This window comes from Melanotaenia boesemani, chromosome 3 (genome assembly GCF_017639745.1).
Source record: "Melanotaenia boesemani isolate fMelBoe1 chromosome 3, fMelBoe1.pri, whole genome shotgun sequence".
In the NCBI taxonomy this organism is placed as follows: domain Eukaryota; kingdom Metazoa; phylum Chordata; class Actinopteri; order Atheriniformes; family Melanotaeniidae; genus Melanotaenia; species Melanotaenia boesemani.
The window spans coordinates 26,901,006-26,928,552 of record NC_055684.1 but is presented as its reverse complement, the minus strand read 5'-3'; the positions used below and the strand labels follow the sequence as shown (position 1 = coordinate 26,928,552).

The 27,547-nt window shown below is 37.8% G+C and overlaps 1 protein-coding gene across 2 annotated transcripts; it reads right to left on the bottom strand.

Moving 5' to 3' along the window:
* Positions 1-288: 288 nt before the first annotated feature.
* Positions 289-27,547, bottom strand: grm2b (glutamate receptor, metabotropic 2b). 2 transcript variants are annotated; one of them, XM_041981479.1, is made up of 7 exons: positions 26,660-27,547; positions 22,357-22,982; positions 8,038-8,875; positions 5,748-6,811; positions 2,940-3,132; positions 2,651-2,703; positions 880-951 (listed from the first exon to the last, which is right to left on the bottom strand). In XM_041981479.1, the coding sequence occupies exons 2-6, from the start codon at positions 22,864-22,866 to the stop codon at positions 2,696-2,698; spliced, it is 2,613 nt and encodes an 870-aa protein (XP_041837413.1). In that variant the 5' UTR covers positions 22,867-22,982; positions 26,660-27,547; the 3' UTR covers positions 880-951; positions 2,651-2,695. The 2 variants fall into 2 exon arrangements, with proteins under 2 accessions (XP_041837412.1, XP_041837413.1); XM_041981478.1 differs by lacking the exon at positions 2,651-2,703 and having other exon boundaries at positions 289-951; positions 26,660-27,546.

The following is a 27,547-nucleotide window of genomic DNA, read 5'->3' as shown; positions in this document are numbered from 1 at the left end:
AGTTTCCCTCTTAATTCTTGTAGAGGCGGTAAAGATGGGCGGGAGTGTTTTTATACACACTGCCGCTGAATGTTTGTCATTTTTGTTAAGTAAATAATGACGTAGTGCAACATGTGCTTTTCATCTGAGATTATTTTACTTAATTTTAAAACCTAGAAAGGACCAGATTATTTTTCTTGTTATTTTCTAAAACCTAATAACTGAACAGTGTAGTTTGTCAAGTTGTTTTTCCCTCATGTTTTAAAAAGAAAAATCAAACCAGACAGAAAACTGCAAAATCGTACACTGTGGAATTCAGTCTTTTAATATTAAAAAAACATCTTATTTACATAAATTACAAGAAAACACACTTTGATATCAGTCTACATAAACACATGTCCTGTATATTGTCTAGTTGCCTAGTTTTTATCATTCACTATGATTAATCACACATTTAACAGAAGGACTAAATTTATTTCAAAGCACATCTTTTTCTCACTTTTTTTTTTGTCAATATCTAAAACATCTGGATATATTCACAGCACTGTTGGTACAAGATAAGAATAGCCTTTTGTAATACACTATTGCTTCACAACCACCCATTTGACAACAAGACTCTTGAGGACAAGGCACGGTGCATTTAATCACATCTATCTGTAAACCAAGAAGATCACAGCATTTTTAATCTATACAAAAAGGCTTTACAGTTGATACAAACTGCTCGATGCAGGAACATCATTTAGCTTTCACAGTTGGAGTTACTCTTGCCGCTGTCAGTCTCCTCTCGCAGTTATCTCTCTGCAATATGTGAGATGGAACAAGGGTTTCCAGGGACGGATGAATAATGATGGGAAGGTCTCTTGTGCTTAGAAAGGATTTTTTTTTTTTTTTTTTTTTTTCACAAAGACGATGTTGTAGAGTCCACCACCTCGCGGCCGTTACAAACTGTTGGCACATAGTTGGAGGCTGATCCTGAGAGAATAGGAGCAATGAGGTTAGCCAGGCATGAGTTTATTTTACTGATAGGAAACAAGACTGCGGAGCAGAGATAAAAACAGTGAGAACAATGAGGTGCTGCACGATGACCATTCCAAGCTTTAAAATATAGATCCAAATAGGAATAAAAAGTAAAGTTTGTGTGATTTAACAAAACTTTAAAAGCAACCATTTTAAGTACATTTTATTGACAGTAATTCTTTATTTTTTCAGTGTGAGGATGAACTGCAATGTAGTGCTTTATGTTGTAGTGTAGCTTCTGTGGCAACAGCAAAATGTCCCTTCTTACATCACCTGGGTCCAAGAAAAGAGACATTTACATTAAGCTGCTTAGCTAACACTAATATCAAAGTGAAATAAGAGGCAACTGAGGTAAAGTAAGCCCCATTTTGTTAGTCTCATCGCATAATCACTAAGTTATATTTTAAGTTTTTATAGGCAATCAGCAACATTAGGAGAGTACAGTTAGACAATTCAACCAAAATATGAAGCACTTGTGCTTTCAGACTAACAATTTAAAGGTTAATATGTGAGCTCTTCTGGCTCAAGAGAAGTAAATAGCACAAATACTTCGGTTCGTTATAGATATTTGGTTGTTTATTGTTTTAGCCAAGACATTTCCACTTTTCAGCACCAAATGAAATTCAATAAGTGGAAATAATTTGAACAGCAATAATAGTAAAAAGTTACTTTACTACCAAGTAAAACTTGACTTATGTTTCACATCCAATAAGAACATCTTCTCAACTATATGTTACATTTATTTATTTATTTCTATCAGTTATTTGCAAGGAAATTTGAAGGCGACTAAAAGCCCATATGACTTCCCTCCCAGAGAAACACAGGGAGTTTTCTTGAGTCAAAACAAATGTAACAAATCCACTAAAACCCTGTACAGCTTAAAGTTCTGCTGACTGACCCCAATTACTATTTGACTAAACATTTAATAGATAAGTTTTAGATGTTTTTACAGGTGGATACTTGACTCCTCTTTTCACATTTGTAGTTTCCCCTTGGCTTCAGTATTTCAAGACCTTGACGGGTTACCAATACTTTACTAATCCCAGAAGAGAAATTCTAAATTTCAGTTAATGAAGGAAACTGGTGTGATCCACTTTTCAGAGCAAACAATTTTTTTTTCTGTTGTTGTTGTTGGTATCAGCTTTGTAATATTTTTAGTTTCATGAGGCACCAAATGTTTTCACTCTGCGACTGGTCTTGACTGCAGACAGTAGAGTCAATATGTATGTAGTTTCTATTAGTTCAACCATACAGTTGTCATGTGTGCAGAAGGTTTGGCATTGTCTTGCTGAAACAAGCAAAGCCTTCTCTGAAAATTTGGCTGAGTATTAATGATGCTTTCACAAATGTTTAAGATACCCACTCCAGTGTAATAATGCTCCTCATATTCATACCAAGAGAAAGTAGCAGAACTATGTACATTCAAGCATGTCTTAAATTTGTAGATGCATTAGCACGCTGGTTTTTGAGCCTTGGCATGTAGTCATTTTCTACTGCAGTTTGCAGTCGACTAAAATTTTGCTGGATTATCAGAATTCTTATGTAGTAGCAAAAACATAATCCCCAAATTATTTACAATATTAACTTGCCAACATTACTTTAAAACTTTTAACCCTTCACCCACACAATATATTGAACCCCTCCCCATCTTTACCTCTGAAAAATTTGTCCTCTCCTGGATGCTTTATACCTCATCGAGTCACTCACCTGTTGCCAAATAAACAGAATCAGCTGTGAAACGTTTGACCTGAATTTCTATCTTATCATTGCACAACTTTTTCAATTGTTTTGTTTTTGCTTTTTTTCCTGTCCCAACTTTATTGAAATGATTTGGAAAACACTGCATTTTATATTTAAATGTTGCATAGCATCATAACACTTTTAGACTTTTATTTATTAGATGCAGCATTCAGTAGAAGATAAAGAGTAGTGTGTGTCCGTACCTTTTGAGTAGCTGGAACTGGGAGCGGAGGCAGAAGTTGAGACTGTGGCACTGAAGCGGTTGGTTGTGACTCTGAGGGTGGCCACATTTTTCTGGGGCTGAAACAGGATGATGTGGATTTTGGGGGCAAAAAGACAGCCAAGAACCACCGACCCACTCAGACTTACAGAAATACACATGGTAGTGGTCTGCACCTGTAAAAAGAGAGAGTGTGATATAATGGTGTCCATCTGGGTTCGAGATTTATCATTATGCCTTCAAAAAGACTGTTGAAGTTTGTTCAGAGGCCACCTGGTCCCACTCCTCACATACACACACTCTACAGCCTTTGATCAAACCAGTACACTCACAATTTTTTATTTATTTCCTGCTCTTGTTACTCTCAGACCTTCATCCAATTGGTAGACTTCCCTCTTGTCTCTTTTGTTGTTATCCCAAGCAATTTGTTAATTTCCTCTTTCTTTTCTTTACAGTGTTTTAAAAAATATGTCCAGAGTCTCAAATACACACAGCATAAACCATGTGTAGTAATATATATGTTAATCATTTAATCGGTTGCCAGAAATTGTGGTAATTAACATTTAAGAAAATGACAAATAGAATTGGTTTGTATGCAGAAAACTCAAATTAGTTCAAATCAGATTTTAGATACAGTTAAATGAACTGTATCTAATAAATACTACATTTGAAAAGAGAATAGTTGATGCTGCGCCTGTATCAAAATAGAAATTTATGATGTCTCTTTGTGAGTCATAGTTATTATTCTTGCATTATTAGCTATATTTCCATTTTCAATTATAAATGTGTGTTAGGCTTTCAATTATTTATGTTGGCAATTCTAATTGTGAATTTGCATGTGCATGAATATGAGGGCTAGAAGAAGGATATGCGATAAGCACAGCTGGCTCTCCTGGAAAGTCAGGGCCTTGTTAGTCATATTTCAGCTCCTAATGTGAGCTGACTGCTGGGGTCATCTTCCTAAGCTCCATTTCTTCCCACCCCACTGGTTACCCTTGCAGTCCAAGAACTTCTATTTTCAGAACCACAGCATGAAGTGAAAAATCATTACAAAGCACAGTCCCTAACAAAAGGACGGCACAGAAGTCTTATTTTAACTTTGAACACAACTTGTGAGCACCAGCAGACTTTTCCTCAGCAGAAATTGTTCAAAGTGTTTGTCTGCATGTGAAATATGTAGTAGTTTCTTGATTCAAGCTTAAATGTTCAGAGAGGTCAACGTTTAGGCAGGCAGGTGTTTTGTTGGGTTATGTCACATGACATGACAGTAACTGCAACCAATGAGCATCACATTGTGTTAGTCCATGGCAATGTATAGTTCTCTAACTCTAACCATGTCTTATATGATACTGATATTTCTATAACTAAAACGCAAGTCAATATGTTGGTGTAAATTCTCATTCATCTAGGTAATCATGGTAATCTTAAAAGCTTGAATCAAAGGCAACTGGACTTCTTTTTTTCTCTTGAAAACATTTCATCTCTCATCCAAAAGGCTTCTTCAGTTCTAAACTGACTGGTGAGGGGATCCAGGCTTATAAGCTGCAGCCTGGAACTCCTCACCATTTAAAAATATTCCTCTAACATTAATTTGCTCTTAACATTGTACACAAATAATTGGAAAGTACTAACTCTAACTGGATGTGCTAAAACACTGTTTAAATTCTGTAATTGGCAACAGAATGGGTGTTAGACCTTTTACTAATTTAACACCTTTTCTGAAAAGTTTTATTGAACATCTTTGTATTTTATTTATGTATATATATTTGTCACAGATATGACCGTGTTACTCGTTGTTTAGAATATTTCTATTCATTCCAACTTTTTCATTCATCTCTGTACTGGATCTCCAACACTCTTCCACAGTGTTTAGTTCATCTCTGAAATCTCACTGAGCATCAGTAAAGGAAAATTTTAGTTCATGATTTCAGCACAGGGAGATCACCACAGATGCAAAAAGCCTGAGGAACCTCAGGATGACATGAAGCTTGTGTGATCTACACACCCCCATCCCTCATCTGTTTGAACAGCAAAGGCCTTGATGCACACCTTGACCGAAATGCTGTGGCAGAAGCCTTGAGTCTGCCTTTGGTTCTAGCTTTTACCTTACATGATACGTCAGGTTTATGCCTAGGTTTTGTATAAATTTTTTAATTCACACTGACTGCATGGAGAAAAATAATATGCACCAACAGAGAAAAAAATCCATTTGATTTCCTGCTGTGATATTACAATGCAAGCAATTTCAGAAGGCATATGCAACTAATTTATTCATTGCTATTTGTATGATTCAAACTAAATTTAGCCTTTAGCGACATATATGTCATATCTCCAGTGACTAGTATGGCGGAGGTACCACAAAGCACAGAGCATTCACCATCCCTGCTTACAGTTAAGCAAGTGTGAGTTCACTGTACAAGGTCACCGCTTTAGTCTGATCAGAAATCAACTATTTTCAACCAAGTTGTGTCATTAAACATTAAAAAATGCTGTGATTGGATGAATCAAGTTGACTGTCATTAATTATTTCTGTCAGTGTTTTCAGTCCTGATCTGTCTTCAGAGTCTTTGTTCTTGTCTTGAAAGATCCTTCAGCCCACATAAAAAGAAAACCTTTCATGAGTTTGGTTGAAGGAGATCAAATGGAATACACGGGTAAAAGATACACACACAAGTAGCACTCATTTACGGACTTTGTTTAGATTATTTCACAATTGTGGGCTACAGAGGTTTCTGAATAAATAAAGTGTGACTAAAAAAAATAAATAAAAAAAAAGTCCATGCATAGTTACCCTGTAGTCACTGGCAGTAACATAGAAGATGGGCTGGAAGGCAAGCCAGATGATGCAGGTGGTGTACATGGTAAACCCAATGAACTTGGCCTCATTGAAGTTCTCAGGGCACTTTCTTGTCTTGAAAGCATAGACAGTGCAGAGGATGATGAGGATGCAGTTGTAGGTGAGGGACACAAGCATGCTGGTGTCCCTGCTGTTGCACTTCAGGGTAACCACGTCTCTCCTCTCTGGGCTCACCTCCTTCCGAACCCCTGGCACCTCCACCAGCAGCCAGATAACAGCCACCAGCAGCTGGCAGGAGATCAGAGCACCACATATTGCTACTTGAGAGGCTGGGCTGATGAAGCGGGGCCTCTGAGCGCCATCCTTCACCCCACTGAAGATCCGAGCGATGCGGTTGGTCTTGGTTAGCAGGGCTGAGTAGCACACAGCGAATGAGGTTCCCAGGCCTAGTCGGCGCAGTGTGCAAACGGCAGTGGAAGGTTTGGCGATGTAGATGAAGGTTATGCTGTAGCACATCAGGACTCCCAGCAAGAGGATGTAGGAGAGCTCACGTCCACTTGCTTTAACCACAGGTGTTTCATTGTGTTTAAAGAACAAGGCCACTACAGAAAGGGTGCAAAGTATACCAAGACAGGAGATAGTAACAGGCCCAATAGCCCATGCATCCTCCCAGCGAATGTACTCTTCAGGCAGATCAAAGCAGCCAGTCAAGTTAGCCAGAGGCCACTGACCAAAGCTACAGTCAGCACAAGTAAACTCATCCTGCAGGTACTGGTAGGGCTGACAGGGAATGCAAATCCAGCAGCACACATCTCCTGGCTGCATGCTCTTTATCTCATTCTTCCTGCAGGGATCGCTACACTGTGAGGTCGGAGGAATATGGCCACGCCAGGCTACCAGGGAGTTGTTCAGGGTCAGTATCTGGTCCCAGTAGCCAACTTTCCTATAGATGTACTTCCCCTCTTCTTTGTGGTAATGAAATATGTTGTAGCGGCTGATGCTGTCACCAACAGAGTCAAAACGCACCATGCTCTCCGTGTCAGCAGGTCTGAAAGGAGCTGGTGGGAAGCAAAAATACAGAAATGCTTGAAGTAATTTCCCAGCATTCATGGGTATGTTCATTTATTGCAAATTTGTGGTATATCATAAAAAATTAAATAATTAAAAGTAGTAAATGAGTAATTAGAGGGCACAAAACTATATTTCATTTACATTCCTGACACTTAAAAATATATCCTCATGATTTTAGTTTATCTATATGTGAGCATTTGCCCCAAGCTAATATAAAGAATCATCCCCAAACATGCAAATGCAGAAGACACACAGCTGTTCCTCTGTTCAGTCTTAGAAATGAAAGGATTCCCACCTCAGACAAACTCTCAATAATTGTCTGATACATTCATCTCAAGCATCTAAGATTACTGTAACACTATTAGCAGTTTTTTCTACATACTCAGTAGGATGACTCCAGCTTATTCAGAATGCAGCAAGAGTTTGAACCCACTAATATTTTACTCCCATTCAAAGCCACTTAATTAGTTCCCAGTTCACAATATAGTCTATAAAGCACTTAATGACATGCATCCCCACACTGTTCACTGTCTAGAGCCTGATCCGGACTCTCGGGTCATCAGGTATCAGTCTTCTCACTAAATTAGATCAAAGTCTGGTGGTCCTGCTCACTGAAATAAACATTTAAAACCATCTCAAATATTTTGTACCTTTCCAGCCAATGCATGAGTGTGATGATAAGTGTTTATTTTAAGTTGTATCGTATTTTTTTCATACACTTTTGCTATGTGTGTTGCATTTAATATTGTTGATGAGTTTTGGACTGTTTTCTTGCGTTAAATGTTTAATGACCACGGGATGAAGGCCATCTAGATTAAAATTTTGCATTTTACTTGTGCTTTAATCATTATTTTCTTTGTGCTGTCTGTTATTTTCTTTTGACTAAAGAAGAGTCAAAAAGAAGAGTCATAATGAAATAAGCAATATATATAGTATGTCCCAGATAGGTTGTCCTCCCACTGATTTCCTGCTCAATTGTGGATGATTTTTTTGCCAATTAAATAATTGCAAAGCTTTTTTTCAGCTGTACAGAGGAAACTACATGAGGTCTTTACCCTATGTCATGCAATCCCAATTTGTTTTACATTTTTAGAATTTACAGTGAAATAAATCTTAATTCCACCTGTTTCTTTAGTCATAGCTCAATTTTTTAGATGTCCTTAGTTGGAATAAAACATTTTGTGTCTGCGTTTGCTCTCATTGCTTTGCTTACCTTCAAACTTGGTCTTTAAGATGAACTCCTTGTAGAATCTTTTGCCATTACCTGGTTTCATTGCATCACAGACCTTAGAAGTGTTGGAGCATACTGCTTGCCTCATGTTGTGCAGAGCATACGCCATGGCATACACAGCATTTACCACAAACATGATCTTTGACTCCTGCTCAAAAGTTCCATCTCGTAAGCTGTGCTCACTGCAGCCGGGCTCTTGAAGGCTGCAGCCAAACCGGTGCTCCCAGAACTCTTTGAACCATGGGTTCCTCATGTTGGTGTATGGGTTCAGCTTGGTGAAGTAGTCTTCAAACTCTCTGATTGGGTAGGATGCTAGTTCAATGGTAAAGGCCCCTTCTGCTGCAGTCTCGCTGCCCCTCACCACACTCTCCTGTGCTCCCCATCCGTCACTGGCCACCCAGATGAGGCTAACATTCATTCGAGCAGCAGCCACAAGCAGCTCACGGGCATCCTCACTGCGGGTGAACAGGATGACCACCTTGGCGTTGGACTTCTGCTGCAGGGAGCGGATCACATTGTCATAGCCCTGACGGTTCATGGAGCGGCTCACTTTAGCTGAAGTGGCAATGCAGATTTGGCGAGTGCGGGCCTCCTGCTGGAAGGCATCTATGCCCGTCTCACCGTAGTCCCCCTCAGATGCTACTGTTGAGACATAGGTCCAGTTGAAGTAACGCAGAATCTCAGCCATGGCCTTGGCCTGGTAGAAGTCAGGGGGCACAGTGCGGGCAAAGTAGTCATAGCGAGTCTTATCACTGAGCTTTGCACTAGTGGAGGCATAGCTAATCTGAGGGATCTGGAACAAACGCAGGAGGTTGGCCACCTGGAGAAAAGCAAAATGATGTTACTTTTAAAACATATATCTTATAACTGAGAAACTTTTAGAAAAAACATTACATTACATTACACAAGTTTTGAATATAATGCCATAAAAACATTTTTTGAAAAGTCGGTACATGAACGGAAAAGTTGTGTCATGTCTGGTTTAACTTTGAAACAGATAAAGTAGATTAAAAAAAAAAAGAAAAAAGATCCAGGATTTCTTCTCAAGTGTGACATTTAAGGCTGAATCTTTCCATAGCTGAGGGGCATACTTCACATGGCACAAAATCTCTTAATAATCCTAAGTTTAATAAAATTGTCAGGGCATTTAGTTTCAGCTTCCATGAAGACTACTCCTTGTGCTCTTGCTTGATATAAATATAAATGTTTTAACTGTTAGTCGGAAGCTCAGAGGGGGCAAGGCCTCTGCAGTGGTAGCACCTAAACTGTGGAAAAAGCTGTCTTTCTACATTAGACAGTCCTCCTTTAAATCTGTCTTTAAATCTTCTTAAAAGGCATTTGTTGAAATTGTGATCTGATTTTATTTGATTTTAATTATCTTATGTTATTTAACTACATTTAAAGTTTTGAAGTACTTAATTCGCTATTTATTTTTATTGATTTTATTATTTTGCACATTGTAGCATTTTGATCAACTTTGTTGTTTATGAAGTGCATTATAGATAAAGTTGCGGCTGCTGCTGCACATGGCAGAAGAGCAACTAAGAAAACCAAATTAGTTATTTTATTTCCATGATTACATTCTACAGGAATGTTGATTCTGAAACTCTGAGTGGTGCAGCACACACTGATTACTGGACTGAGTGGAAAGATCTGGCAGCATAAAACTGCACCGATCAGAAACTGGAGTGGCTAAAGGCGGCCGCTGTGAAGAGTGATCCAACTGTAAATAATCAGATAAATTATAAAGTCAAATCTATCTTGCAAAATCATTCACTTGTTATGTGTCTACTACAGGTTCTCAGTCACAGAGCAACTTTCTCTGGTTGCATCATTCCCTTCACTTATCCCCATACACGCTTTCATACTGTAATTAAGACACATTTAAAGAAAAAAACTTGAATTCTGTTTAAAGGAAAAATTAAGAAAAAGACTTGGGATGGGTTCAAGGATGTAAGTTTAAAGTAATTATGGCTTCAGGTCAAAAGTTGAATCTTTGGTGCCATGATGTGTTTTGGTGTACATGGCAGCTGTCAGCATCTATACTGAACTATGGTGGTAGGCTTTCATTCACAAATGCTTTCATCCAGGTGCCATTGTTTCCAGGGTTGATTTTGCTTGTTTTAGCAAGACAACATACCACAATCTGAACAGAGCTCAGAAAAAAAGTCTGAATGCTAAACTGGCTTGGATGCAGCTAGAGTAAAGAATAAAAAAGATGACATCACTCCTTGCACACATGTTTTCTAAGTTTGATGAATACATTTCTGTCCATGAGCCTACTGGATGATGGGGTGGTGAAGGGGCTGAATGGAATGGCTGTGCAATGTTTAGGGGCAGGACTGGCAATGGGAGTAGCAGCCGACATGAGGCAGAGAGCAAAATAGGAACTTTACTGCTTAAACAAACTGCAGATTAGAGAGGTACACTTGATAGGTGGCATGAAAAGCATGAGGCACATCACATGAACTAGACTACAGGTGTCACCTCATTTTTGTGGTTTAAACAACTATATAAGTACAGTCAGAAAGTGTAAATCTGATACATTTCTCACTGTCTTTAAATTTCACAATTTCATCAGTGTGCTGTAATTATAGATTTAAAATATCTGTTCAGCATTTTTGCCTTTAACACGTCAATATCCATTTGATCTGCAGGTGAAGTTGAATCGATAAGAGCAAAGATGAGATACTGTCTGGCAATAGAATCAGAAACAATCTAATGTCCCTCTATCCCAAACTTTTTAGTAATCTAAATCATCAGCAGCAGTCGTGCCACAAAAGCTCTTCACCATAAGAATTCAGTTTAGTTTAGTTTTCCTTTGGTTGCATACCTACACAAACAAATATATTGATTTTGGTGTGCAAATGGTTTCTGGTATTGTTGTGTTTACAAAAAGTGATTGATGATATTTACCTTCGCATGGCATCTGAATACCAGCCTGCTGAAATAATCACAGTCAATATATTAAACTATGGCAATTATATTCTCACGCTGCATTATGGAACGGTGACAGAAAAGCAGTAGAAACTTGTCATCCTGCTGGATTCCTCATGAGACATAGTGGTGATTAGTGAATACCCAAGGCTTAAAAAAGACTGCCTCCTCCCTCCTATGATTGTACGCCTGGAGGCTTTCCAAACAATGGCATCCCTATGGATCTAATTGGAAGCTTCAACACTCGCACTAAGCACTATTTTCTCTTCTAGCTCACTCATTCCAGCCCACAAGAGCTTAAAGTGAGTTAAAAATCTGTTCTGTTATACTGTAAATCACATTATATTATATTTATGCCAGAATCACTTTTTTCTGCATGTAGTCACTGAATATTTTACTTAGCAAACCTTATACAGCAAACAGTGCGGGTCAGTTAGTGGGTCCTCTACTTTATCATCTATCTGTAACCCAGATCTCAAGATCACGTAGATGCTCATTTTGTCATAACCACCTTTGTTCATCAGCAAAGACAAGCTATTATGTTATTTCCTAAAGTAGCCATCAGGAATATTTTTCCAGGCTTCTTGAAAGACTTTCTAAAGCTTTTCTTTGAATTTTGGCTGCCTTTTCTTTTTTCATTCTCTGTCAAGAGGATCCCACACTGCCTTAATAATGTTCAGGTCCAGGCTCTGAAGAGAAAATGAATTTTTCTCTAAACACAACTCTTGAGTTAGAGGCTTTTTTTTATGTCAGAACTATTTTTAGGTCAGTGTTAAATGGTGAAGTGAAAATGAAAAAAAAGAGGAGTGGCTCAAGACTTTGCACCATACTGTACAACAAACATGCTGTTTGACCCAAGAAATTACAGACATTAGCCCTGATCTGCAAGTTGTGATGTGCTTAAACTTTCAAATAGTCCACATACAAGAAGCGGCAGAAAACACAAGCATACAACAAGCTCTTGAGGGGGAAAACTGAGTAAATATCATTTATTTTGACAATTGAACCACAGCCGGCAGTGTTCTCTCTTTTTTTTTTAAAACAAATATAGGATAAGAGGTCTCATTAAATTACACACAGAGAGATGGGATCTGTTTAAAATGCATGGGGAAGTCTGCTAACATCCACTGACTGAATTCATGTTTCCTGAGATATAAACAGTATTTATGCAGCAAGCTAACATAGCAGCTTTTCTAAGTCAGTCAGTCACACTTGCATGGTAATAAGGTAGTTTCCTCTTGCAGGGCTTTTCAGACAGACAGTTCGCCTTCATCAATAGATTCTTGGAAAAGCCTGACAGCACACCTTTCAAGACAGCACTGGAGTGTGTGACAGTAACCGTCTGTTCATTTCCCTCTTATTCTCTCAGTCAGATAACACCCACAGTACCAGCTCAGGTAAATTCAGTCTCACTGCATGAGCTCCCAAAAACCTACGTTTTGGATTTATTTTAATAGTTAAACCCTACCACTGCACTTGCACAGTTTCCAAGAAGCTTTGTCAACATTTTTACTGGTATTAATTATTATATAGACTCACCACAATTGTAAATGCTACCCCAGCCTGAACTCATCCCTAGTGATCACCCAAACGCTCAAACCCCTTTAGCTTGCTTTAATCATTGATGCAGAAAAGAAAAGAAAATTACTTCAGGCTTCAATTAGATGTGATTCATAATATCCTGATCTAACATCCATATGTCCCAAATGAGACCTCTCTGACCTCAGTGATTTAAAAATACTTCATGGTGGAGGGATGTTTACACAGTATCTCTTTATAGAGATTTAATTAGAATTTTAACTTCTTAAACATACATTTATACTAACTACATAAAGTAATCTATACAAATGCAAAACTAAAGGATATTGACACCCTATGAGGAGTGCCTTGTTGTAATGAGACTGCAAATATATGGGTATTAAATGCTGTACTCAAAAATTATTATGAAAAAAATACATAATGAAATGAATTACTTTATTTAAATTGTAGATTATGTTCTAGATATTTTTTAATTATGGCACAACACTATTAAGTTCAGGCATTATTTGGTTCTATTAATTAGAAGGTTCATTAGTGAAACACAGCTTATGTATTTCTCCATCCCTCCAGTGTTCCTTTTGTCCAGGCAGTCTCTTTGCATTAACAGAGCACATGCTTTTGCGAACAGTGCCGCCATTAGCATATGCAGAATAAGAATGTGTAACTTAAGCAGTCTGTCTGACAAAAGTTTTTCTTTGATTATTAATTTGTTTGCCCTCACTGATGTCCTTTCTTTTGATCAATATGTAAATGATTACCTAAGACTGATATTCATCATAATTATTTTCTGTGATCTTTTGTCCGAACCATTTAATTGGGCAACTTGTCAATAAAATGTAAACACAATGAATATTTTGACATATTTTATGAATTTATAATGTATTGCAGAATTTAAAATGAGCTTATTTAAATGTCAAAGACTGATTTCACAAGAGTTTTGGTTTGCACAGCTATTTTTTGTCTGCAGTTTTCATCTAAAGTAAAATATTCACAAGGGTCCTTTTTAAAAGCCCGGTTGCCTTTTCTTTCTTACAGCAACAATAGAGATATAACATGAAAAGAAAAACCCATGCACAGATAAGCCTAAACTTCATGCAGTTGGTAATGTGTTGTGTTGCGGCATCTTTTACCATTTATGTGGTTAAGTTTGTCCCAGAAGCATATTTGACATTACTGAGGAGAAGAAAACCCATAAGGCAAAGGAATGTAAGAGCAGCTTTGCTTTGTGCCAGTTGAACATATATTTGTACCAATACTTCTATGTTAATATTAGTGTAAAAAATATTCATAACAAAGTATTATGAGATTCCAGGCCAGTGTTCCTACAGAAACAGAAAAGAAAGCTATAAACTGGGCCATTACCAGTCTCTTACTCATGGGTCTGTTATTTCTTTTCAACATGGAAAGTCCATCATATGTCCCAAAGGACTGTGTCAAGTTGAGCCCTACAGTGGATAAAGTCAATGACATTTAGACTGACAATTTTTTGATGTGTGAAAATCTGGGGACAAACCAAAGATCCAGAAAAACAACAGAGGGGAAATGTAAAGGATGCTGCTCCTGACTTCAGTTGTGAAATTGACTGGAAAGCGTTGAATGCAAAACAGATGCCTAAAACACGGTTTTTAACACATGCACACAGTTTTTAACTTTTGAGGCAAAACTTAGCCTATTTAAATAAACATACTGATTAGTAATCAAATTAATCTGGTAGATTATACATTTCACAAAAAAGGCAGTTCAAACAGGCTGATGAAGAAGCGCATGTGAAACAACCTGAAGATCTTAAATCAGTTCTTTTGAATTCCATGATTTTAGCCAAAAGCAAAAGCAGGTTTACATTCTTTTAATGAATGAAGTGGTCTTAACCTTGATCCAAGCATCTGTGTATTCTCAGAGAGAAAGACGTATCAAGGCTAAATCATGTTACCCAACTGTAGAGGCAGCTGCAACAGCAGAACAATGGTGCAATTTAATTGACCGTGCAACATCAAACACACAGATGGTTTTCTAAATATGCATTTTTTTGTGCTCATTCACTTGGACCTAGTCAAGGCAAACCCACTGAATATGACCTTGTCTTTCTTAGGTATTTCCACTGTCTCTTTTTAAACTCAAGACTTTTTCCTGATTAGAAAATAGATCAACTTTGATAATTAAGCAGCACACCTCTGCATTTTTTAAAAATCTATACCTGTTTTTAAATAAGGAATGAAATACAGTGATGTGATATGTGCTGTAGTCCTAAATTTGAAACAGACATATATTTGCAAAATGTGAGCTCAATCTGTTGTTTAGTGGATAAGGATTAACCAGAACCAAAGATAATAAACTTGCTACTGAGATGAACATAATCTAGCTGGAAATTTTGCATGTATTGGGTGTTAAAATAGGAGGCTTGGTACTGTCTTGCATGGGAGTAGTGGTTACAGAGGTGGGCTTGGGTTTGGAGAACCTGGGTTCAAGTCCCTGGGCTAGCAACCAAGGTAAAAATCACTGTGGGTCCTTGAGCAAGGCCCTTAACCCCCAACTGCTCCCCAGGCACTGGAATCTGGCAACCCACTGCTCCTAGCAACTAGGATGAGTTAAATGCAGAGAAAGAATTTCTCCACTGTGAGACTAATAAAGTATTATTATTATTAAATCCTATACATTACATTTGGAGACAATGCAGCTAGTTAGCATAACAGTTAGCTAACATTGTCCATAAAAGATGCTGAAGTCCAGAAGATTTTGAACTTTACTGAAGGCAGTCTTTAATCATCACAAGTTTACTCTTGGTAAAACATCACTGTTAAAAGGATTTGTTCACATTGCAATTATTAATCAGGGAGTATGACATAGCTAATATTTGTGGTCAAATTTTTGTTCAGGCCTTTTTGATTTAAAGAACTGAAAGTATGGCTTTGTTGTGAAAGTCTAAGTAGCTTTTATATCACATCAATGCACAGGGCAGTGAATACACATGGATGCTAAAGTGAGACCCTTGCAGAGGTTTGCACCTGTAACCAGCCAATCTCTATCAATCTTTATTTATATGAAACTTTTCATCTCAAAGTGCTGTAAATAAAAAAGGTTGCTAACAAGTCAGCACAACCCACACACAAACACAAGGACAGTACAGTTCTGAAGAATATATATATATATATATATATATATATATATATATATATATATATATATATATATATATATATATATATATATATATGTTCATTGGAATTTATCCTGACTGCTGTGAAGGCATGGCCAAGCATTCATCGGACAGTAACAACTACACACTTGACCTTTCTGTGCATGTGCAAAAGGGCACGTGTTACTCAGCACTCACCCAGTGACAATGTCACCACAGCTAAACCTCCTTAATCTCAGCCTGAAGAAACTTCTTTATAGACATTTTTTCTTATTGGTTATAATACTGTTTTGATTGTGCATAGTTAATAAGAAATCTATGTTTATTTACAACAAAAAGAAAACATTTCTGGCAATTTTGTCAACACAAAAAGCCTTGATAAAGTTGTTCTGTTTAAAACAGGTTCAGTTCTAGTATTTTTTTTTTAAATAATTAGGCTAATTATATTATACTAATTATTTATCTGCCCTCCACACTGCAGATTTCATTTTCCACATCTCTTTTTTTGTGTTGCAGTTGCAATTCAAAAAAAAGTTGGGGAGCTGTAGTGTGCAATAACTTTTGATGATGAACTTTGGCAGACTTTTACACTTTGGCGCCGCCTAACAAAGATTACTTTGGCATCTGTCCTGCTTCCTCTGCTCTGAGATCTCTCCAGCCAGTAAAAGTCAGTCCAGTGTTGTGTTGTGGAAATTTCATATATCCCCTTTAATATTGTGCTATGCTGATCACTCTCAAGGTAAACAGATTGTTTAAGTTCTTGGTAACAGAGCTTAATGCTGAGTAGCCTGTTGCTATCTTAAAGTTGATGTATTTCCTTAGAGCAGTTCACACTGACCTGTGTGACTTATCTGATACTAGCCAGATACCTTCAGGATGACCCAGCAGGGCATCCTGCCTTAATGTCAATGGGGTTGTTTATGTGCTCAGTAAATGCAAAAGCTCATTAGGTTTGCTGAAGTGTCTAATCCTGTGTGAGGAACAGACAGTCTCTTTGTTTTTATCTTACAAGATATATGATGTGCTGTGACGTGATCATTCTGCTTAAAAGATGTTGCCTGTGTGTTTCTTATCAGATTCTCTTCAGATCTCTGTGCTGTCAGACCTCTGAACAGTCTCTCGAATTGCAATTCTACTCTTTCTATTCTTTGTATTCTAATTCTGTGTTCAATAAACTTATCATTTTTCACTTCAGAACCAGACTCCTCATCCTTGACAGAGTAACTTTTTGCCTCGACAGTTGACCCTTCTTTTATTTCTTGCTCTGTCATGTTCCTGCTTTCTTTTCCTCACTTCCTATAATATCGCCCTCTTGCATTTCTTTGCTTTACTTTTTCAGTCTTTTGTTGCTCCAGTCCCAACTTTTTTGAGAGATGCTGCTGCTTCAAGAAATAGTGAAAATGGTTTGCTTTTATTATTTTATATTCTCTTTATCATATATTTTAATTTAGATTTATGAAATGTGCAAGTATTTACCTATTTGTTTTTTTATTTGAATTTTACCTATTGCATTTTTATGTTTTTTATTTTTGGAATAACAATTGTAGTGTGTCTTGTGTCTTACAGTTTGTCTCGGTTTCTCTTATATATTCATTTCTTTATTTTCTATACCACTTTGTCCAATTTAGGGTCACAGGGAAGCTGGACAGATTTCCAGTCCATCGCAGGGGTAACACAAAGAGACAAGCAACCATTTACTCCTAGAAAGAATTTAAATAACATGCAAGTCTTTGAGATGTGGGTGAAAGCCAGAGAACCTGTAGAGAGCCCACACATACACAGGAAGAACATGCAAACTACACACAGAAAAGCCCCTGTTTTATCCTTTGGATACTCATTTGGCCAGTGGTCCAGATTCCATGCTTTGGTTGCCTGGGTAACCTTCTTTTTTTTTCCCACTGCACACACTGGTGTCATGTCAACAACATTCTTCATTCTCATTAGTCTAAGCCAGCAAGCACCCACCTTGCATGTTATCACAATGTGTCACAAAACTTTATTGACATTTTATCTAATTGGTCTCCAAGTGCCATGTAGCTACAAGTCACTTCCTCTGCACACATCACTTTTAAGAGACAGATCAGCCACTGGTTTGTTTTTAAAGATGAATTACTAGGGGTTTACAATAACTGCTAGAAAAAGACTAATGTATGTTTTTTTTTCCAACTGTCATGCAAGCATGTGAATGATTCATTTGGACAGATCACCAAGATATTACTTCCTTACAGCAGCATCAAGCCTGATCGTAGGGTTGGAGTTTGTTTATGTAAAATGGAATTGGTGGGTGGGTGGGGGCCTTTCGTGATCTGTATGAGTGCATGAGAGATAATGAATGATAAGGTGTGTGTTTTTAATTTGGTTAAGTTATATGTTTGAGTATGTGAAGCCTTTTTATGTTTAAATTATTTTAATTTGATATTTAATCTTTGTTATTGTGTAAAGCGCTTTGTGCTGCTCTTTGGTATGAAAAGTGGTCTAAAATTTGATTTGATTTGATTTGATTTTGAAATAACACTTGAAAAAGAAGAAGAAGAAAAATATAAGAGCAACCTTCAGTCAATTCTCAAGTGCAGGGATACATCTGAGCTTAATCAGCCTCCTAGCTGAGGGCTTTAAGATATCACTTTAAGCCTGTAGCACTTATTAAAAATAAAACGATATGTCTGGTCATTTTTATTGTGATTGAGACTGAAAAGCAGCGTTACACTCCTGAGTACTACATTCTAAATGCCAACTACAAGCTCTGAGTAAAGACTGACCTGTGATACTCTGTCTAAGGCAGACAAGATAAAGTGATTTACATCCAGACAGTGATAAGGCAGCAGTATTATTAACTGTGTGACTCCAAACAACCTTCCAGTCATTACAGTGTTTTCCCTGATACTGAATGACATTCTGACATGCTAATTAGAGAGCGGGGATGTGTTCTCCAAATGCACCATATAACATTTTCGAGGAAAGCATCACATAATAAACAAGGCCTTTTGAAGTTAACACCAAAGCAGGCTTTTTCTCCATCTGACTAATTCTGTGAGGACAGAAACACAATAAAAACAGATCCCTCTCCTGCCTGCTGCATCAGGCAACAACAGAGCTAATAAGCCAGTGCAAACTAAAAATATTAAAGATCAAATATATAGTAGGGCAAATGTTACAAGCTCAAATTATTAAGGGTCTTTGGAGCAGTTTCAGCAGTGGCAGGGTTCAGCTACTAAACTAAATGGATATTGCAGTATCCCTTTGTGTATTTTTTTTTCTTTTCTTAATGTGTCTTAATAAAAAGTGGAGTATTGAAGTTGCACTAGTATGGTCAAACTAACTATCAAGATTGAAGGATTTATAGTTATTTTTTGTTTTTAATGCTACAAATTTTTAAATAATATGTGTATTGGTGCCTTTGAATATTTGTGGTTAAAGTTGATTCATTTCAAGTACAAGGTTATGATTATCACTCTAAGCTAAAAACAGCTTTTTATTGTCTAGCTTCTGAGGCAGACACCTTGTGTATTTGGCGTTAGAAATCTCATCTTCCTGTTATTTGTCTAGGAAGCATGTGGGAACAGTTCAAAGTTATTTTATTGTTCTTGTTTAAATTATTTTATTATAATGCCAGGTTAAACTCGTTGCTGTAAAATGTGTAGGCTGCTAAAGCTGAGTCATTATGCATGCTTGGTTATATAGCTGACATCCCAGATGGCAATAAAAGTTATTTTCAAGAGCTTTAGCAGTGAGAAGCCCTAACAAGAGCAACAGAATACACAAGAATGAGTAAGACAATGATGAGCTTCCAGTACATTGCTGGGCTAATTATACAGAAATCCTTTGAGGCTGATGAGAAACTGGCTCCTCTCCCGCCGTCTTTGCCACATCTCATCGTTGGCCCTGTCACATGCAGCATCAGTCTGTCCTCCACATGCAGGTGGACACATCCCTGCCAACCAGAAGAGATGCTCCCCACAGATGGGAAAAGCCGCTTCTCTCAAAGTTCCCCAGGACAGTTCCTGGCACTTGTCCTCCTCACTTTTATAATGATCGTCATCACCACAAAGTGCTTTCCTGGGATAAATGGGGACTGTGTAAACCAGTGACCTCTCAAAAAATTCCCACCATGGGCTTTTAGCTGTGTTCAAAGCTTGATTCATTTTAGTGTTCAGGATGTGAAAGCACTAACAAAAACACTGTTAGTGACAGAAGAGGTATGTATTCAAATGAAAGAAAAACACACACAAAAGCAATGAGTTTCTTTATGAGTCTTTTCTTTTTTAAGCTGTGTGGTTGCTATAGATTCATTCATAGAGAGCCATGCAGAAAAAAAAACATGCTGGTCTTTTGTCAAAACATCATCAACAATACAAGAGAGGAGGATCTGTAGTATTCACTTCTTTCTGAGAGAGAAAGCCCTGTGTGAAATAATGGAGGCTATAGACAGTCATAACATGGTGGTGGATATCCTCAATCTGTCTGTCAGATTCCTCATTCAGCTTTAACATGCAGAGATAAAACATGAATCTCTACAGACTCACACAACACCTTATCCAAAAACAGATCACATTCTACCTTCAGTCCTAACTTTTTCAAGAATCAGTATCTCCATCATTCCTTGCTTTTTGTTGGGAAAGGAGAAGTACATTAAATAAAAGCATAGCCTGTTTCTTGAATTAGCCAAAATTAAAAGATCAACATCAAACAGATGTCTCCTCATATTTGAGGATACTAGGGATGTAACAGATCTAAGACCAAGATGCAAGTACCTACAGTTGTAGTTCTCTTTTTAAAAAGACAGAGCCAACTACAACCAGCCTATGATTGTTAAATTCTCATTACATTAACAATAAAGGCGCTGATGGGAAGATAAGTTAAATGAAGTGCAACAGCTCACGGATATGTACACAGACACATGTCAAGCACTATATGACAGCCAGAGAACTATGGAGGAACTGCTTCATTAGCTACAGTGCAAACAAGGATGCTACTGGCACATTAGCCAAACCAAGTACTGCAGACTACCCTTTCACTTTTCACATCTCATGAGTGTTTACTTGGCCACAGACACTAAGGAGGAGGAAAGGAGAGAATGACAAGGGTGATCCTTTATCATTTCCTGAAAGCTTTGTACACAACTCTCTCTAGTTAGGTGTTAGATATAAATAGCTAATTCAACATGTTATAAAAAACATGTTTCAAAAGTCTGCATAGAACTACATTTTTATATTCATGCATCACAATGGCCATCATCAAATCAAATCAAATTTATAGAGCACGTTTTATACAAAAGGTAGCACAATGGGCTCTTCATAAAAGTGCAACTAACAATTTTAACACAGACACATCATGTCACATACATTACAACAATTTGCAGCCATGGTTTCTGACACTGAGACACATCAAACAAGGAAATCTACATACCTATTATATGTTTTTCGGTCGAAGATATTTTAAAGGCTCTTTGGACTCTAGTGGCCTTTATCTAACAGTAGCTTGAAGGAAAAGGGGGTGAGAGATGGGGAATTACATGCAGCAAACGGGCCCAGGTTGAGGCCTTGGACCTTGACCCCACAGAACTGCAACCTCTGAACTCAGAGGTAGTTGTTCAGCTAGTTAAGCTAAACACCACCCCACCGGGCAAAGATACTTTTAACTCTATGTAAAGTATAGTAAATGTCCACTAGCCACAAGAATAAATATGACATGTTACAGATGCAAATAAGAAATTGATGGTACAACTGGTTTAAGTTTTAACTGAAACAAAATTAAGTCTGTGACTAACCATGTGGATACAGCCACAGCAGAAATGCTAATTATCATTACTTTTATTGTGTATAGTTTACCAAAAACACAACTTCCCCACAAAAAAAGGAGATCAGTTTGTGTGTATGTGTTTTTTTTATGATAAAGTATTAAAATCTGGAGTTAATGGAAATTATAACCAAATTCTTCTCATGAGTTACATCTCAGGACCACCTTGTATGTCATGTTGATTATGGAAGATAAGGACAATGAGAATGCATTGTTGATGCTTAGATGCATCACCTCTGACAACCATTGATATGTGTAAAAGGTCTGTTTTCTTCACAAAAAAGAAATTAAGCTGTTGACAAAGTGATTGATGTTTGTTTTTGTTGTTTTGTTTGTTTTTTTTATCCTGATGCTTGAAAAAAATCATCCCTGGTGGATTTATATGCCTGCCAAGGTAAAATGTCTTCTACTTTTACCAAAAGCTTAGAGAAAAGTCAGATTCAAAATGTTTTCAGTAATCCTTTGAATTTGTGGAGTTCAGCAAAAACCAATAATGCCAAAGCTAAAATAATTCATTTTTATTTTTACAGAATATTGCTCATTTAATGGTCAGCCTCTTTGAGAACTCAACTTGTTTAATAATTGACATAACAGATGCAGTTCAAAGCAGTTTAAAAAAACAGATCCAAGCCAAAGGCTGTAGGCTATATTAGGAATCAATAACTACAATTATTAAAGGGTTAAATTTTAATTGCAGGTTAGTCTTAAATGTAGACAACACTAATGACCCCTAAATTTTTTTTTTTCTTGTTTGATATTAAGATAAATAGATGTTTATGAAAATAAATACAGTGGTTGTTTTATTATTATTTCTTTATGGCTGAGACTACATGCAAGTGTTTGTGTTCTCAATATAAAAACTAGAACTTCTGAGACAAATGATTATGCCCACATACCTGAATGGAAACATCACTGTAGGATCCTCCAATAACCCCCGAGATGGCCAGCGGCACCTCATTTTGGATGGGTCTGGAGCCGTCTGGGCAGATGAAGCCTGGATCGTGCACCTTGGTGAGGGAGGCCCTAACAAAATCTAGGGACTGCTCCAGAGCGTAGGTGTCCTTGGAGCAGGTGTCCAGGATGTGGGCGCCCAGCTGGAGTCCTGGAAGGATGCGATCGCTGGAGTTAATCTCATCAAGTGCCAGCAGCATGGCCTCCAATCTCTGGATCCCTCTCTCAACATTGATCTTCCCACAGTCCTCCATCCCATCACCTTTCTCATGCACAGGGAACAGGCCTCCAATCACCAAGTCCCCATCCATGATGATCTCCCGTTTGGCTGCAGGAGGTAATCTGGAGATGCTTGGCAGGACTCCTGGTATTAACAGCTCCAACAGGAACATGTGGACAGGCCAATAATGGACAGGATTGGCTCGCCATTTGAAGCACAGCATTGCATGCAGCATGGTGGATTGGTAACAGGGTTTAGATGGTTAAAGTAGAGATGGGTTGTTGTTCACAAAGCCTGGATGCAGTTTCCTTTCAAGTTTTCTCTCAGTGAATACAGCATCTCTGATATTTTCTAAGCAAATGAAAGGAAAGGTTATCATGAATGAAGTATCAATCAACTCATCTATCCATGTCTCTATAAAAGAGACATGACTCACAACATGACCATTTGTTTAAAAATATGCATCATTTTTCATTAGTACCATTCAAACCATTCAGCATTTTGCCTGCAGGTCTGATCAAAGTTACAAAACAGTCATGTTAGTTTAAAGGACGTCAGTTTATACTTTCTCCCGTAGGTGGTTCTTATCTTTTATTTCGATTCATGTCTGAACTCAACACTTTTCTCAGCTTGTTTCAATCAGTTACTCAGAAGAACAACCTAAACACAAGCTCTCATGCCATCAGACTGAAATCGAACTATAAATTATGGGACTTTACTTTTATAAAGTGAAACTGATATTTTGTGTGTTTGTTTTTCTTTATCACTTCATGAAATATGATTGCTCCAGAATCATCTGAAAAAAACTGTGAAAAAAAATCTGAGTTTACCACCTGGAGTGACCACATCAAACATTTATAGATATTTAAGGCACCTTTCAAGTGAAGCATATTTTCCAAGCTTACACACATAGATTGTGGTTCTCCTCGATGACCGGGGTTGCCATGGAAACATTGTGGGGGAAAAATAAGGGTGGGACTGCAGGGGAAGTGGGCAGTGAGACATGTATGCTAATATAGCTTCCTATCATGTTAAGGTTACAGGTTTGGATCTCACCAGGAGTTGTTATGATGTCTGGATTAGGGGAAGTGGGCAGGTTCACTTGCAGTGCTTTGCCACATTCATCCAACAAACAAACAGGATTTGAGTAGAATTAGAAAGACAATTTTCTTATAATGAGTCATAGCTTGAAACCTTTTTATGGTTATTCGTCAACACATTTATCATAGAGCATATCAACAGTAACGGCAAGCAGCATTCAGCAACAGAAAAAGGATATCAGTCTGTTTTGGATTGTCTAGAGGTGTCACATTGCCATCAGAGTTTGACCACTGCTACCTTTTCTTTTTAAAAAGTGTTGGGGAGCTTATTGCTGATATTACCCTTTCTTTTACACATTGTTGTTTTTTACATATAATATAATATTAAACAATTGGACTCCGGCATGATCTCGTTAACAGTTTTGACTCCTCCCTCTGAAACAGTGATTTTATCAAACCTGAGTGTGCCCTGCTTCCTATGCTTACAGAGGCAGAAGATCATCACAGTGGGGGATGCAAGGATTTGTTACAAAAACACCAGCCTCTGCAGCTACACACAGATAAGGCCATGTGGTGTATATGCATGGTTTTGTAGGGACACTAAAGGATATTCTGTGACAGCCTGGGAGAAGCAAACAGTGAAGGAAACGATGAACGGCGGCGGGTGGGGGGGTTAATGAACGTTGAATATCTTCCAAGTTCAATTTTACATCAGGTTGTGGATGGGAGACCGTATGGTACATTGATGAATTCACTACCCTGTGCTTATCAAAGAGGAGTGCGAGAGATAGTGTATGAGCTTTAATGTAGAATATGTCTCTGATCTGCTTTGATTCTGAACAGGAAATACAGGTGTGTGGTATTGCTGCACCACATTTGCTCTATTATTAGAACCAACACGAGAAAGTAACTTGAAGAGTTAAACATGAAGCGTATTCTATGCTGTCTCCTGCAGCAGACCGTTGCAAACACTAGGTCACAGTGTGAAGTAATGGTGCAATAAGGAGCAGCCAATTAGGCTGACCTATGCAAGCTAGGCCAAAGTTGGAAGTCCAGATGAACTTTGTCTGCCTCTAAGAACTGCAAAAAAAATACTGGAGATGCAAACTTGATTTGCAACTATTAAACCCATATTTCCCTATAATTATATGACAGGCTTTCTTTTTTAAAGGAGCCATATTATGAGCCTACATGAGCGATAAATCACAGTCTTTGCTTAGTACAAGAGTAGCTTTTGTCAAGTCTTGACAGCATCATTAAAACTATCTTGAAACGGCTGCCACACCAACACCCGCCAGCCAATAGAGTCACTTGCTCTCCAGCTGTCTGCTCAAAATATTCCCTCTGAAAGGCAAGTTCAAAAAGAAAAAGCAGTGTTGCTTTTCTCAGCTTTGAACCTTCAGCTAATGCATTACTGCCCAGCACAGAAAAGATTTCTTTAAGATGATTTGAGAACAATGATCCATATTATCCTCAGTCCTTACCCAAATATAGCTAATGTGTAGTATTTGACTCGTTGATAAGAGCCAGCAGTAATGGTCACTGGTATGTACAGTGTAATCATGTACATGTACTAATGAGGAAATGTTCTGTTTATGTGGGAAATGGTTTAAAGTTGATTACAAAATGAGAAAAACCCATTTGTTATTTTGATGTAATATAATTCAGAAATGCTGCACCTATCTTATTGTTATAATACAGTAATTTACAATAAAACTCATTTGAATTTCTCAACTCACACTTTTAGTATACATGATATTTCATTTATTTCCAAATCCACCACATGCTGATCAGTAAGTCTTTTGAGAAATGAGAACCAAAACACAGCATTTGCCAATTTAAAGTATTACTCCCTGATGTTAATAGGGCATTGTTATAACAAAATCCAAGCATTGATTAAAAGGAAAATATTCTCATTTTTTTATATGTCACTATCTTCATATAACTGGAGAACTAAACAGTTCATTCAAAATACTGCAGTTCAGGAGGAGATCTTTATTTAAAAGTTATGAATTCCCAAAATAGAAGGAGAAAAGAAGCTTCAGCCTCCATAACTCATCTAATGTTTTCCATCATTATATAATCTCCAGCAGGGACTCCGTTGATCTCTCCACCTGGACTTGTCAGCTGAAGGAATTAGGATGCCTCTGTGCTGACCAGCAGCCAGCTGATAGAATTTGAACATGGATCAGATGCATAATTTGATCAAAGTAGCTCAGGGAAATCCGGCTGCCAGCCCGTTTAACTATCAAAAACGAAATCTCATTGCTCCAAAATACCACTTGGATATTTAAGTGTGAAAGTAAGATTACATATCAAGGCTCTTGAGACTAACTGTGATAATAAGAATGATGGTTACAACAACAGGTTGCATTTATTTTTGATTGCTGGCATTAAAAAATGTATATATACATCTAAAGAGTGTGCGATATCCACTATGATTAATCGTCCTGTGACATTTGAGAGAAATCCCTCTCATTGACGCACTGACAGCAGCGTTTTATGGATTGTACCAAAGCAAAATCAGTTTTAAAATCAGTTTTGTGTTTTTGAAATTGTAAAGAGATTTGCTAAATTGCTCTTAACAGTGGGATTTTCTGAAAACAAATTATCCTATTAGATATTTTATTAGGTTATGTCATCTTCGCGCAAAACGGTGATTTTTATTCTTTCAGATCATACAGGATACAACTTTACATAAATATCGCTCCATAAATGACCGTCTAAAACCGGTGACGGGTTTCACTCATACTTTTTACGCTTAAAGCTCTTAGATATACTTTCTTGTGTCCAGGTAGAGTTAAGACAAATGTTAGGAAATTTGGTTTCTTAATGAGTGATTATAATGTTGAATTTGGTGGCAGTAAATTTCGGGGTGAAATGCATAATTTAAAGAGAACAATTTGGCGGGAAATACTGTTGAAAACAAAACAAAACACACGAAGACTGACAGGTTAGAATAAAATGATTGAGGGGCCAGTTTCATACCTTTTGTGGAAGGATCTTCCTCGATGTATTTGCTGGTCTTCTTCACACAAGTCGAGCAACAATAGACTAAATACAGAAATCGTCAGGAGCTTCATTAGACAGACAGAATCCAGATGATGCTCACTTTGGGCATGTTTGCCGGGCAGCTGTTTGGCTCTGTCCTTGGTTCTGAAGTGTGCTTCTCATTTGCGAATCCTGCAAACTCCTCTCGGTGCCCTCCAACTTGTGCCGCCCAGCCAATCCCACACACTGTCCACGATATGTCCACAATCACACAGAGACCGATGGTTCTACCTGCCACTGGAAGAATCTAAATTAAACAGCAATCAAACATTTACGCGTTAGGTCTCATATGTCTGCTATAATAATAGCGCGTCGATAGCTGATCAAATCAACTTCCAAACAAGCTGAGATGTTGAGAAATGTTGCTGTAGCACCGTCGGATTACAAACGTGCAACCGCCCTGTGCTCCTCCACAGCATTAATGAGTGGCAGAGTCGACGCTCCGCTTTCCCTCAGAAACCTGACGAGCTCTTTGTGCTGCGCTTGTTTGCAAAGAGAAGGAGTTACAGCACCGAAATAGGAACAGTTGAATAATTATGGCATCTAATGTGTAAAATATAATGTCAGCTGTTTAGTACCCCTGAGAAAAACAACCACGAATATCCGTTGATCAACAGCCTCAAACCCTGCTTTCAACTTCTCACGCGTCTTTTTTATGTGGCGCATCCTTTGCATTCCCTACGGAGCAGAGCTTACATGTTATTTTTTATGATAAACCAAAAGAAGATTAGAAAATCCTGCTGTTTCTCCTCAGCTAAATTTAGACTGGAAAGAAAGGGACATCAACTTTTTTTTTTCCATGCCACTCTGGGAAGGCTGGCCAAT

What these genes read in the sequence shown, in the direction of transcription:
- grm2b (XM_041981478.1), bottom strand. Translation starts at nt 22,866, where the DNA reads ATGCTGCATGCAATGCTGTGCTTCAAATGGCGAGCCAATCCTGTCCAT. An exon ending in TTACTGCCAGTGACTACAGG is followed by an intron (nt 3,133 to 5,747) that starts GTAACTATGCAT and finishes CTCTTTTTACAG; the next exon opens with GTGCAGACCACTACCATGTG. An exon ending in CAGTTCCAGCTACTCAAAAG is followed by an intron (nt 952 to 2,939) that starts GTACGGACACAC and finishes CTATTCTCTCAG; the next exon opens with GATCAGCCTCCAACTATGTG.